Raw genomic sequence first — 15,038 nt, forward strand, 5'->3', positions numbered from 1 at the left:
CTCGGGCCGGAGTCGGTGGGAGAAATCCCGTCGCTGAACTGTTAGAAGATACATTTTTTTTAGCATGTTTATTGGAGTATAACTGCTTTACAGTGGTGTGTTAGTTCCTGCCGTATAACAAAGTGAATCAGTTATACGTATACATATATCCCCATATCCCCACCCTCTTGCATCTCCCTCCCACCCTCCCTATCCCACCCCTCTAGGTGGTCACAAAGCACCGAGCCGATCTCCCTGTGCTATGCGGCTGCTTCCCACTAGCTATCTATTTTACATTCGGTAGTGTATATATGTCCATGCCACTCTGTCACTTCGTCCCAGCTTACCCTTCCCCCTCCCCGTGTCCTCAAGTCCATTCTCTATGTCTGCGTCTTTATTCCTGTCCTCCCGCTAGGTCCTTCAGAGCCATTTTTTTTTTCTTAGATTCCGTAGATATGTGTTAGCATACGGTATTTGTTTTTCTCTTTCTGACTTACTTCACTCTGTAGGACAGCCTGTAGGTCCATCCACCTCTCTACAAATAACTCAATTTCATTCCTTTTTATGGCTGAGTAATATTCCACTGTATATATGTGCCACATCTACTTTATCCATTCATCTGTCGATGGAAGAAGGTACGTTTTTATCTTGTAGGGATTTTGTACACCAAACTGAAATTCCTAATTTTAGTTTTGCCATTAAATGTCATTGAGGCTTTAAAGTCGTATGAGAAATGTTAACAGTAGCTTCTGAAACATTAATTTTATTTTGTTAATAATGGGAAGAGGTACAGGCTAAAGCACTTCCATGAGAGGTGTTAGTTGCTAAAGCTGTCATCCTGCCATGAAAACCAAGGCCACTTCTCAGGGCAAGTGAAGTCTTTCCAGGAGGGTCATTTTCAGCAGGTAGAGAGCTGTAGCCAGGCGAGCAGCAAGACTGATGTGTATGCTTATGTGAAAAAAATACCTCCTGCCTGGACATGCAGCCCCAAATAATCGATCCTGAGGCCGAAAATCCCAACTCAAATGCCTGTCTTGGGAGACTGGAAACGGGCCAGTGTTCTGTCCCAAACCCAGTCCCCCTACGTTAGTTTAAAAGGCCATTGTTGGGACTTCCCTGGCGGTCCAGTGGCTAAGACCCCGTGCTCCCAATGCAGGGGGCCCAGGTTCGATCCCGTCAGGGAACTAGATCCCACATGCCACAACTAAGAGCCCACATGCCGCAACTAAGAGCTCGCGTGCTGCAATGAGGATCCGCGTGCTGCAACCAAGACCTGGCGCAGCCAAATAAATAAATAAACATTTTTAAAAAAGAAAAGGCCATTGTTGTCCCCACCTTTACATTTGCCATTTTCACCACTTCTCTTCACTCTCAATCTTAGCCAAAACTGTCAACTCCCTTTTTGAAGAATGGAAATGTAAAGGAACTAATGTAAAGTCCTAGAGGATAAAAGTGCCATCAGTTAGGCCAGGAAGAGAGCACCTAGATTTCTAAATGGATTCTTCTGTCTGCAGTTACCATGTGTTGTCAGCTGACAATGGGCACTGCTTTGCCTCTTCAAATTACACTTTTCCAAAACATTCAGAAAACCCTGCACAAGCACCTAAGAACGACGGAGCAAGTGCTTTTGCCTTTGGGACAGGCTCCAGGCCTGTGTCCCCGCCAGCTCCTGAAGCCATCACTTGCCTGTGGGAAGAGTCACAGGAAGGAGGCTTAGACCCCAGGGAGAGAGGCTGAGGGGTAATGGAGGCTGCTGCCTCCCTACTGAGACAGCAGCCGGTAGTGGAGAGGCAAGCCTTTGCTTGGCAAGGGGACACAACGCTGCCTGCTCCTGCCTGGGGAAGGCAGCCTCTGAGAGCACTTGGTCTTAGCTTTGGCCTTCCAAACTCAGCCAATGATTGTTTTTAGTTTTGGTGTTTTCAATTATGAAAAAGTTCACACAAAATCCACACATACACAAGTAGAGAAAAGAGTACAACAGGTCCCTAAACATCCGTCATTAGTTCAGTGGTTAAAAAGAACCATGGAATAGCTTTGCCTGTTCTAGAAGTCCAGTAAAAGATGCACTCCTTCACATCTGGCTTATTTCAGCCTAATGTCTGTGACAGCCACCCATGTTGCAGTGTTTAGTTTCTTTTGATTGCAGTCTAGTATTCTGTTGTATGGATATACTACAGTTTATCCATTCATAATTGTTGATGGACATTTGGGTGATTTCCAGTTTGGGGCTGGAATAAAGCAGCTATGAACACTTGGGTACAAGTCTTTGCATTTTCATTTCTCAACGAGACAACTTTTTGGTAAACCTTTTGCTTCGTCCTGAACATCCTTCCCTGGAATAGTGCTCTGGTTACACAGAAGAAACAGATGTGCTGACTTAGGAGCCAAGACCATCACCCAAGTCAGTCGGGTTTCTGATTTCTGAGTTAGTCTCAGCTGAGTTGTATTTTTGACTATGAAACACGTGCACAAGAAAGTAAATTCAAAGGTACCAAGAGGCATAGACCCAACTTCCACTCCAGTCTCTCAGCCCTACAGGTCCCCTTCCCAGAGGCCACGACTCTTACCAGTTTCTTTTGTAACCGTCTAGAAATGTCTTATGCACATAAAAGCAAATAGGCAGCTCCTTCTCTCCTTTTACATATGCTGCATTCCATACACAGTGTAGTGTTCCTTGTTTTTTACAATTTTAGAGGTCATTCCATACTGGCACATATAGGGCTCTCTTTTTTTTTTTTTTTTAATTATTATTTATTTATTTATTTATGGCTGTGTTGGGTCTTCGTTTCTGTGCGAGGGCTTTCTCTAGTTGCGGCAAGCGGGGGCCACTCTTCATCGCGGTGCGCGGGCCTCTCACTATCGCGGCCTCTCTTGTTGCGGAGCACAGGCTCCAGACACGCAGGCTCAGTAATTGTGGCTCACGGGCCCAGTTGCTCCGCAGCATGTGGGATCTTCCCAGACCAGGGCTTGAACCCGTGTCCCCTGCATTGGCAGGCAGATTCCCAACCACTGCGCCACCAGGGAAGCCCCAGGGCTCTCTTTGGCTACTAAAAGGTAGGTGTTTCATCTTCAACCAAGCAACTCACCCTAGAACAAGGGTCCCCAACCAGGGAACCAGGGAACAAGGGTTCCCTGTTAGGAACCGGGCCGCACAGCAGGAGGTGAGTGGCGGGTGAGCTCCGCCTCCTGTCAGACCAGCAGCAGCATTAGATTCTCATAGGAGCGCGAACGCTACTGTGAACCGCGCGTGCGAGGGATCTAGGCTGCACGCTCCTTACGAGAATCTAACGCCTGATCTGAGGTGGAGCTGAGGTGGTGACGCTAGTGGCTGCAAATACAGAGCATCATCAGCAGAGAGGTTTGCACAGAGAACGTAATAAATCAGTCGCTTGCGGACTCATCAAACTCCTATCAGTGAGTGGCAAGTGGAAAACAAGCTCAGGGCTCCCGCTGATTCTGCATTACGGTGAGTTTTATAATGATTTCATTATATGTTACAATGTAATGATAATAGAAATAAAGTGCACAATAAACGTAGTGTGCTTGAATCATCCTGAAACTATCCCCTCTCCCCCTTCCGTGGAAAAACCATCTTCCACAAAACCGGTCCCTGGTGCCAAAAAGGTTGGGGACCGCTGCCCTAGAAGGATGTACCTTCATTTAGGTCACGGAAAGGAGATTTTAAAAGGAAGTAAAACTTGTTTTTGAACCACAGCATAGGTAGAGGCAAATAGATAAATTATCTTTATGAAAATAACTTTTTTAGCTTCTTAAATTCAGGAAATGAAAAATTTCCTGAATACAGCAAAAATTTCTTCCTAGATACAGCACAAAAAGCACAATCCATAAAAGAACAAATCAATAAATTAAACTTCTTTTGGGAATTCCCTGGCGGCCCAGTGGTTAAGACTTGGTGCTTTCATTGCCATGGGCCCGGGTTCGATCCCTGGTCAGGGAACTAAGATCCCACAAGCCGTGCGGCACGGCCAAAAAAAATCACCTTTCATAGGCTGTTAAGATTGTGTCAGGTGTCCTGACTCACTGCAGCGCTGCCTCTGAATAGTTCCCCTAACGATGCACAGAAACGAAAGCGCACCGCTAATGCTTCTGTGGCAGCCGCGTGGCAGCTGGGCTGGACAGCAGCTGAGGGGGGGCACCCAACCCGCCTGCCTTGTGGGAGGTGAGGGGTCGAGCACGTGATGTCCTCTCAGCCGTGACACTGAACGTCTGACCAAAGGTAGAAGATGGAGCTTCTTGCTGGATGTGAAAATGCGTGGTTCTCAAAGCAGGGGTCCCCATACTTTAGGGACATCGGAATCCCCCGGAGGGCCAGCTGCTGGGCCCCAGCCCATCGTCTCTGATTCAGTAGGTCTGGGCCAAGGCCTGATAATATGCATCTCTAAGAGGCTCCAGATGGTGCTGAGGAAGGACACGCAAAGGACACAGAGGGCAGAGGGCAATCAGGAAGCTGGGGGAAGACCACACCTGAGGGCATCCTCCATCCTTGTAGTCGTCAACTACAGAAATGGGGTTTGGAGAGAAACTGGCTTCAGAGACTCGGAAGGGTCACTGCGGTCAGGAGTTGCGTCACCATGGGGCCGGGGGTGCAGTGACCCAGGTCTGTGCTGCAGGTTCAGTTCTCAGCCCTTCTCCAGGTCCGACCCCCACCCAGAGGGTGAGCCCTTGGAAGCCTTGCTGACACCCTTGTCTTAACTTGTTTGGCGCTCCTGCCACCCGGTGTCCAGACAGGGCACTACAATGAGCAGCGGGGACCCCTCAGTCCAAAGGCCCAGGATTCTTGAGGCTGCGATCACTGTGAGGTTAGATCTAAGGAAAAAAATGAGTCTCAATTTCAATTATCAAAATACACAAAGACAGGCATACAGAATAGTTATAATAAATATTTTAAGTTATATTTTCAAACACCAAAGCATAAATGTTAGTATTTGCTTTTTGGAAAAAACACAGCATTTTTTTCCCCTTGTGTTAACATAAATATTTGGCTTATGGAAATAAAACTCACTTAAAATGAAATCTTTTAGGCACTTGGGGATAGAAAGTGCAGGAAAATATAATACAACTTTACTGTACTGCTACTTACAAGAGAGCAACCAAAATTATATCTGATTAAACATCCTATTTTCAACTGTCAGAATTACTGACCTAAGAAAAAATACTGTGACCAAATATATCCACATAACATTTTAAATTCCAGTGTATTTTAAATGGGAAAGATTTCACTGATAATAGTTCTTAAGATTTCAAATTCTTTTCAGTCTTTCACTGAGAGATATTAAGTTTCAGGAGAAAGAACATTTCTTTTAATCATTTTGTCTTTTTTCTTTTTAAATACTCAAGAACCTTCTCGGTGGGCATTTAAGCAAGAAAGAACCAATGAGCCATGAACCTAGCAGTGCACGTAGACTAAAAAAAAGAACGTGCTGATTTGGTATGAGAAGCTGACGTTGAACTTGAAGTTGGCTGTCGGCTGCTGGCAGACCTCTCGGTGAATTGCATGAGTCAGCCATAAAGCACAGAAGCCACTCAGTGAAAGTCACTTATTTCAGCAACTGCTGGGTGTGAAGAATTGTCCCAGGAGAGCACTGGCCGTGGTGCTGAGAGAATACATTCTTCTTGCTGTTAAAGGCTTGCTTGTGGGGGTCCTCGGCTGTCGACAGAAAGGTGCCCTGTGACGAGATTTAAAGGCCACGCGTCCCAGTGCAGGTGAGGCCGAGGCCTGGGTGTTCGCTCCCCCTCCAGCTGCTGTGCTGAGGCTCTGCTCCCAGGACTCTGGTCACGGGGCGGGTGGCAGGGCCTGCAGGTGCTGTAGCAGCTGCTCGCAGTGCGTGGGTGAACGATGCTTATGGAGGACGGCCTCCATCTCTCTCACCAGGAGGTCAGGGAAGAGGACACTGCCTGCTTTGAGGGCCTCTGCAAAACAGGAAAACACCTTTATGATGCCAGGAATAAATACTAAGCCAAGCTTAGCTTCATATTAAAGTTACAACAGCCATAAACAGAGCAGAGTGCAGAGCAAGGGAAGTGATCGGGGGTTAGGAGGGCATTGCATAACGATTAAGGGGTCTGTTCTCAAGAAGACATAACGATCCTTATCACGTATGAGCCCAGTAACAAACAACGTGAGGCAAAACCGATAGCTGTGAGGAGAAATAGATTAATCCACTATTGTGGCTGGAGACTCCCATGCCCCTCTCTCAGAAACGGACAGATCCAGCAGGCAGGAAATCGGTAAGTACACCCAAGCGGAACCCAAGAGCAGCATCCATCAATCAAATATCTATAGACTATCTCATCCAACGATAGCAGAGTATACATTCTTCTCAAGCTCCCAAGGAACATTCACTAAAATAGACCACATTCAGGGCCATAAAACACACCTTCACAAATATAAAAGGACAGAAATACAATCTCTGCTCTCAGACAACAATGGAATTGAACTGGAAATCAGTAACAAAGAGATAACTGGAAAATTCCCAAATATCTGGAGATTAAACAACACATTTGTAAATACCACAATGGTCAAAGAAGAAATCTCAAGAAAAATTAAAAAATATTTTGAACTAAATGAAAATGAAAACACAACTTATCAAAATTTGTGGGATGCAGTGAAAAGCAGTGCTTACAGGGAAACTTATACCATTGAATGCACACATTAAAAAAAAAGATCGAAAATCAATAATCTAAATCACCACCTTAGGAAACTAGAAAAAAGAGCAAATTAAATCCAAAGTTAGCAGAAGAAAAGAAGAATCAGAGCATAAATCAGTGAAATCTGAAACAGAAAATCAACAGAGATCATCCACAAAACCAAAACCTGGTTCTCTGAACAACTCTTTGACCACAAATTTGATAACCTAGGTGAAATGGACCAATTCTCTGAAAGGCATAATTTGCCAAAACTCACATGAGAATAGACAATCTCAGTAGACCTATATCCGTTAAAGAAATTGAATCAATAATTAATAACCTTCCCAAACAGAAAGCCCCAGCCCCAGTAGGTGAACCAGATGAGTTCAGTGGCGAATTCTACCAAACGTTTAAGGAAGAACTGATACCAATTCTCTGCAATCTCTTCCAGAAGATAGAAGCACAGGGAACACGTCCCAACTCATCCTATGAGACCAGCATTACCCCGATACAAACTCAGAAAAAGATACTACAGGAAAAGAAAACTACAGACCAATATTTCTCACGAACATAGATGCAAAAATCCTCAACAAAATATTAGCAAATCAAATCCAACAATATATAAAAAGCATCATACACCAAGACCAAGTGAGATTTATCCCAGGTATGCAAGGCCGGTTCAACATTTCAAAAATCAATTAACGTAATCCATCACATCAACAAGCCAAAAGAGGCATCACATGATCATATCAATAGATGCAGAAAAGCATTTTGACAAAGTCTAACACCCACTCATGAGTAAAAACATTCAGTAAACTAGGAATAGAGGGTAACTTCCTCAATAATGAATACCTATGAAAAAACCTACAGTTAACATGATACTTAGGGTAAGAAACTTGAAACTTTCCCACTATAATCAGGAACAAAGCAAGGATGTCCCCTCTCACCACTCTTTTTCAACACCAAACTGGATGTCCTAGCTAATGTGATAAGATAAGAAAAGGAAATGAAAGATAATATACACATTGGCAAGGAAGAAATAAAACTGTCTTTGTTTACAGATGACATGACCGTTTGTGTAGAAATTGGAAAGAACTGACAAACTCCTGGAACTAATAAGTGATTATAGCAAGGTTGCAGGATACAAGGTTAACATACAAAAGTCAATCACTTGGACTTCCCTGGTGGCACAGTGGTTAAGAATCCACCTGCCAATGCAGGGGACACGTGTTCGAGCCCTGGTGCAGGAAGATCCCACATGCCACGGAGCAATTAAGCACATGTGCCACAACTACTGAGCCTGTGCTCTAGAGCCCGCATGCCACAACTACTGAAGCCCGCATGCCTAGAGCCTGTGCTCCGCAACAAGAGAAGCCACTGCAAGGAGAAGCCCGCACACACAGCAACGAAGAGTAGCCCCCACTCGCCACAACTAGAGAAAGCCCGCGTGCAGCAACGAAGACCCAACACAGCCAAAAATAAATTAAAAAAAAAAAAAAGTCAATCACTTTCCTATATACCAGACATGAATGAGTGCAATCTGAAATTAAAACAATACCATTTACAGTAGTACCTTCCAAAATGAAATACCTTGGTATAAATCTAACAAAATGTATAGAAGATCTATATGAGAAAATTTACAAAACTCTGATGAATGAAATTAAAGAAGAACTAAATAAATGGAGAGATATTTCATGTTCATGGACAGGAAGACTCACTATTATCAAGATGTCAGTTTTCCCAACTTGATCTCTATATAGATTCAATGCAATCCCAATTAAAATCCCAGCAAATTATTGTGTGGATATTAACAAACCAACACAATATTGAAGGAGAAGAACAGAGTTGGAGCACTGACACTACCCAACTTCAAGACTTTCTATAAAGCCGCAGTCATCAAGACAGTGTGGTACTGGCAAATAGATCAATGGAACAGAACAGAGAGACCAGAAATAGGCCCACATAAATACGGTCAACTGATCTTTGACAAAGAAATAAAGGTGATACAATGGAGCAAAGACAGTCTTTTCACAAATGGTGCTAGAACAAATGGACATCCACCGCCAAAAAACAAAACAACAACAACAACAAAATCTAGACACAGACCTTACCTCTTTCATGACAATTAACTCAAAATTGATGATAGACATAAATATAAAACTCCTAGAATATAACATAGGAGAAAACCTAGGTGACCCTTGGGTATGGCAATAATTTTTTAGATAAACACCAAAAGTATAATCCATGAAAGAAATAATTGATAAGCTGGACTTCATTAAAATTAAAAACTTTTGCCACAGATTGAGAGAAAATATTTGTAGAAGATACATCTGATATATATGGAAACACAAAAGACCCCGAATAGCCAAAGCAATCCTGAGAAAGAAAAACGGAGCTGGAGGAATCAGATGCCCTGACTTCAGACTATACTACAAAGCTACAGTAATCAAAACAGTATGGTACTGGCACAAAAACAGAAATATAGATCAATAAAACAGGATAGAAAGCCCAGAGATAAACCCACGCACCTATGGTCAACTAATCTACGACAAACGAGGCAAGAATATACAATGGAGAAAAGACAGTCTCTTCAATAAGTGGTGCTGGGAAAACTGGACAGCTGCATGTAAAAAAATGAAATTAGAACACTCCCTAACACCATACATAAAAATAAACTTGAAATGGATCAAAGACCTAAATGTAAGGCCGGACACTATAAAACTCTTAGAGAAAACATAGGCAAAACACTCTTTGACATAAATCACAGCAAGATCTTTCTTGATCCACCTCTTAGAATAATGAAAATAAAAACAAAAATAGACAAATGAGGCCTAATTAAACTTAAAAGCTTCTGCACAGCAAAGGAAACCATAAACAAAACGAAAAGACAACCCACAGAGTGGGAGAAAATATTTGCAAATGAAGCGACCGACAAGGGACTAATCTCCAAAATATACAAACAGCTCATGCAGCTCTATGTCAAAAAAAAACAACAACCCAATCCAAAAATGGGCAGAAGATCTCAACAGACATTTCTCCAAAGAAGACATACAGATGGCTAACAGGCACATGAAAAGATGCTCAACATTGCTAATTATTAGAGAAATGCATATCAAAACTACAGTGAGGTATCACTTCACACAAGTCAGAATGGCCATCATCAAAAAGTCTACAAACAATAAATGTTGGAGAGGGTGTGGAGAAAATGGAACCCTCCTACACTGTTGGTGGGAATGTAAATTGGTACAACCATTATGGAGAACAGTATGGAGGTTCCTCAAAAAACTAAAAGTAGAACTACCATATGATCCACCAACCCCACTCCTGGGCATATATCTGGAAAAAACTCCAATTTGAAAAGATACATGAACCCCAATATTCATAGCAGCACTATTTACAATAGTCAAGACATGGAAGCAACCTAAATGTCCATCAACAGATGAGTGGATAAAGAAGATGTGAGAATATTACTCAGCCATAAAAAAAGAATGAAATAATGCCATTTGAAGTGACATGGATGGACCTAGAGATCGTCATACTAAGTGAAGTAAGTCAAAGAAAGACAAATATCATATGATACCACTTATACGTGGAATCTAAGAATATTATACAAATGAACTTATTTACAAAACAGAAATAGAATCAGAGATGTAGAAAACAAACTATGGTTACCAGTGGGGAAAAGAGGGGAGGGATAAATTGGGAGACTGGGATTGACACATACACACTACCATATATAAAATAGATAACTAATAAGGAACTACTGTATAGCAAAGGGAACTCCACTCAATACTCTGTAATGACCTATACGGGAAAAGAATCTAAAAAAGCATATGTATATGTATAACTGACTCACTTTGCTGTACAGCAGAAACTAACCCAACATTGTAAATCAACTCTACTCCAATAAAAATTTAAAAAATAAAAAATTAAAGGGAAACAAAAAAATTAGCAATAAAGTCTTAAGAAAGACATATCTGATAAAGGACTATTATCTGTAATATACAAATCTTAAAACTCAACAATATGAAAACAAACAACCCAATTAAAAAATGGGCCAGGGACTTCCCTGGTGGCACAGTGGTTAAGAATCTGCCTGCCAATGCAGGGGACACGGGTTCGATCCGTGGTCTGGGAAGATCCCACATGCCATGGAGCAACTAAGCCCGCGCGCCTAGAGCCCTGCTCCACAACAAGAGAAGCCATCACAATGAGAACCCCGCACAATACAACGAAGAGTAGCCCCCAAACGCAGCCAAAAAAAAAGGGGGGGGGGCAAAGACCTTAACGGACACCTCATCAAAGAAGATACACAGATGTAAAATAAGCCTATGAAACGATGCTTCACATGATATGTCACCAGAGAAATGCAAATTAAAATGAGATATCGCTACACACCTATCAGAATGGCCAGAATCAGAACACCACATGCTGGCAGAATGGGGAACAACAGGGACTCTCATCACTGCTGGTGGGAATGCAAAATAGTGTGGCCACTTTGGAAGACAGTTCGGTGATTTCTTACAAAAATAAATATTCTCTTATGATATGATCCAGCAATCACATTCCTTGGTATTTACCCAAAGGAGCTGAAAACTTATGTTGGCAAAAAACCTGCACACAGATGTTTAGAGAAGCTTTATTCATAATCGCCAAAATTTGGAGGCAACCAAGATGCCCCTCAGTAGGTGAATGTATAAATAAACTGGTTCATTCAGACAATGGAATATTAGTGCTAAAAAAAAAAAAAAAAAAGAGCTCTCAAGCCACGAAAAAACATGGAGGAATCTCAAATGCTTATTACTAAGTGAAAGGAGCCAATTTGAAAAGGCTACAGACTATATGATTTCAAGTACATGACATTCTGGAAAAGGCAAAACTATGGAGACAGTAAAAGATCAGTGGTCGCTAAAGTTTGGGAGGGCGGGGAGACAAAACAGGTGGAGCACAGAGGACTTTTAGGGCAGTGAAACTATTCTGTATGATACTATCAATGTAACGATGGATACGTGTCATTATATACTTGTCCAAACCACACGATGTACGGCACCCAGAGTGACCCCTAACGTAAACCATGGACTTGGGGTGACTGTGGCGTGTCTGCGAGGTTTACTGACTGGACCAGATGCAGCACCCGGGGGGGCTGCTGACCACGGGGGAGGCGGTGCATGGTGGGGATCAGGTGTGAGGGAGTCTGTGTACCCCCTGCTCACCGTCTGTACGAACCATGCGGTCTGTACGAACGGGGAGGGCGACGGCTGGCCGAGAGCCCCAGCCGAGCACACGTGCCGGCCCCTGGTGCAAAGCCAAGGCAGACAACCTGTCTGCTCTCAGCTGTTGCCGTTGTAAGCAGTTTCCATTAGTCTCGAATTCACAGTTTGTTTCCGTTGCCCGGAGAGCAGCGACGCGGCGCCCTCACTCAAAGCACACGGGGCACCTGAACTTGCGGGTGGCCTGGGCAGGGGCTCTCAAAGGGTGCCCCAGGGTTTCTGGGGGCCCTGAGACCCTTCAGGGGGTGAGTCAGAACTCCGTCCACAGTAACACGAAGGGCGTGACCCCCAGCTCACGGGGCACCCTCCGCACTGAGGGCTCAAGGCCAGGGCGGCACGAGCACTGGCTGGGCTCTGGGGAGTGAGTCACTGCAAGAGTCAGTTAATGTCCTCAAAGAGGCATGAAAATCATCTACTTTATGAAATCTCAACCCTTGGGCACCCAACTTTTAGTAAACTCGTTCCGATGAAGTCTGGATCTTCTAGGGACTGACAGAGTCTGCCCTCCACCGAGCGCCCAGCGTGGGTGGTCACAGATCACGCCGTGGCTGGATCTGCTCTCTGTCTGCTTCCTGTTCGCCCCTCCTCTGCGTCCTTCTCGTTCTCCTTTCTTGACTTCTTTTGGGTTATTTGAACAGTTTTTAGAACTCCACTCTAAACTGAAGTCTGTTTATGGCCATCTCAGCCACGTGGCTTCGCTCACACGTTGGTGGTGGTTCAGGGGATACGACACGCGTCCTTCCTTTTTAGCTTTTCAGCACCCTGGGATGGAACGGGAGGCACACGCGTGTGCAATGGGGCCGTGGGCTGGGCAGCTCCCAGACACCACTTTTACTTGAAAGAATGACCAGTGACAACTGCCTCTTGTTATTCAGACCTGGGGACTCAACAGGATGCTTTCTTGTAAGCGAATGAAGTGACAGTATTTGTGGCTGATGATAAAATTTAAGCTCTCAAGCAGTAATCAGAATTATAGAAACTTGTTTCTGCCACCAAAAGCCTGACAGCCTCCTGAAGCTGTTCTTTCCAAGACTTTTCTGAGCTTGATGCCAACAGTGACTTTTTGACGCTGAGAACAGAGCGCGTCCACGTTAGCGAGCACGCAGGGCGGAGAGATGGACTTGAGCGGAACGGGTGTGGTTCCACAGCGGCTCCAGAGTCTACACTCCAAGGAACCTTGAGGAGACTACCACCTGTCCAGTCAGGGTGCGGTAAGGAAGAGGACCGCTATCAAGGTACTCCTCTCTTCCAACTACATCTGTGGGGGCCGTCTGTTTTTCACATACTTTAACCAAACGACACACATCACAACCGACGCAACGCAGAGATGTGCGTCTGGTTGTTTTCTATCAGCTCGACGTTAGAGAGATTCACAAAAATGTAAAATAATGCCACTGTTCTTGTTATTTTGTTTTACAAAACACACCTTTCAAAACCACGTTATTTATGTTAAAATGTAATGGGTTTTTTGTTATTTTAAACAAATTAATCAGTATCTTAACATTTTCTCAAGTTTTAACTTCTACCACGGTGAACACCAGGGGCCGTAACCCACAGGACACAAGCTCGTTGGGACCCGCAGTAACTCAGAGGACACGGGTTGCGAGACTGCGGGCCCAAGGGAGTCCGGGCGCCCGGCCAGCTGCTCCCGTGCGGCTGGCCCGAGTACGGGGAAGAAGCTCTTACCGAGAACTGCGTCCTGGATGGCGCTCTCGGGGTCGTCCAGGTACACGAGGAGCTCCCTGTACAGGTGCTGAATGTTGCTCTGGTAATAGCACTTCCCGGCCTCGTTCCTGACACGCTCCAACCAGGTGACCAAGGTGGAGGTGGCCGCCAGCCTCACCTCGTTGGAAACGTCATCCAGGCGCTTCAAGAGTTCTGCAAGGAGGGGCCAGACAGGAGAGTGAGCAGAGGTCCCAGGGCAGGCGGCTCCCAGCTAAGCTCCCAGCACTTGTGGAGCACCGGCCCCCGTCCTGGGAAACCCACAGGCGGGTGCTGGGGAGGCGGTGGTGGTAGCAGGTGTCCCGGGACCCTCGGCCACTTTGGCCCAGCGGTGGACTCCGTGGAAACAGAGTGAAGGTGTGCTTCACACCCGGCCTGGGCGTCTTCGCCCTCTGACCTGCAAGGCGGCTGGCGGCCCCCCGGCTCCGAGATGCTCAGCCTCAGAGTCACACAGGCCTCACGCCCCGGCTGCCCCATCCTCCCCGACGAGCAGACAGCACAGGAAGGGCGTCTGCTGACCCCGCTTTCCGCCCACCGTGGCTCTGGGGACAGAGCTGAGGGCCCGGTGACACGACGGCCACCAGCTACGTCAGCTGTGTTTCTGCTGAGCCTCTGGGACCAGATGTCCCACGCTGAAAGTGGACGAACAGTCCTTCCCGACCCGCAAAATGCCTCCTGTGAACGGGTGAGACGCCTATCAATGCCTGCTCTTCTCACAGATCTACGCGACGCGCCTGCCCCTACGACTGGCGCCTTTTAGAGACTCAGCCCCGCCCCCATCTTTGCTCCCAGGGTTTCTGTGTTCCCGCTTCCATCTCTGTTTCTCAACTTGCTTTTTTACTTCTTACAAACGTTTATTCTTACACATGCAATAGGTTCCATGATAACACTTCATTCTAGCCGTAGGTGGCAACAGATGTTACGGCAGGGAATCCAGATGTTTACACAGGAGGGGCTAAGGGTCACCACTGCCTCAGGCACGAGGAACCGCTGACTTTTTGCCAGATTTGTTAGTTCCGCCTGTGAGCAGGGGGCCCTTCCCCGCCGCCTCTGCTCTCAGCGCCTCCGGTTCTGCTCCTGTTTCTGCCGGCTCGCCCGCTCTTCCTCGTCCGCCTCCTGGGCTGCTTCTTGCCACCCTTGGGGCCAGATGTGGCCCCTGCTGCAGGAAGTGCTCAACTCGTTTGGAACGGCTGTTACCCTGGTAGATTTCCGCGGATCTCAACCGCACGTGGAGAAGACGGCACTGAGGGCCTGTACCTTCCACCTCCTCCCAGCGTGGGCACGCCCACCAGCCCCTGAGCTTCTCGGCTGCAGGCCCACCTCCAGCGACGCTGCTCCGCTCGGGGCCGGGTTTCGCTTCTGTGGCCGGGACTCATCGGTGCTCCCAGGCTCCAAGAGGCAGTGACACGGGGGACGCGA

General features: G+C 45.8%; 1 protein-coding gene across 1 annotated transcript in view; it reads right to left on the bottom strand.

The window, feature by feature from the left end:
• Window positions 1-3,026: 3,026 nt before the first annotated feature.
• Window positions 3,027-15,038, bottom strand: part of DNAAF5 (dynein axonemal assembly factor 5) — a 37,384-nt gene continuing 25,372 nt past the window's right edge. Inside the window, exons 12-13 of the mRNA XM_036826450.1 lie at window positions 13,584-13,775; window positions 3,027-5,910 (exon numbers count right to left, since the gene is read on the bottom strand). Of these exons, the coding sequence (XP_036682345.1) occupies window positions 5,774-5,910; window positions 13,584-13,775 (329 nt within the window). The 3' untranslated portion in view covers window positions 3,027-5,773. The remainder of the gene's footprint in view (window positions 5,911-13,583; window positions 13,776-15,038) is intronic.

Source organism: Balaenoptera musculus, chromosome 15, assembly GCF_009873245.2.
Source record: "Balaenoptera musculus isolate JJ_BM4_2016_0621 chromosome 15, mBalMus1.pri.v3, whole genome shotgun sequence".
Lineage (NCBI taxonomy): Eukaryota > Metazoa > Chordata > Mammalia > Artiodactyla > Balaenopteridae > Balaenoptera > Balaenoptera musculus.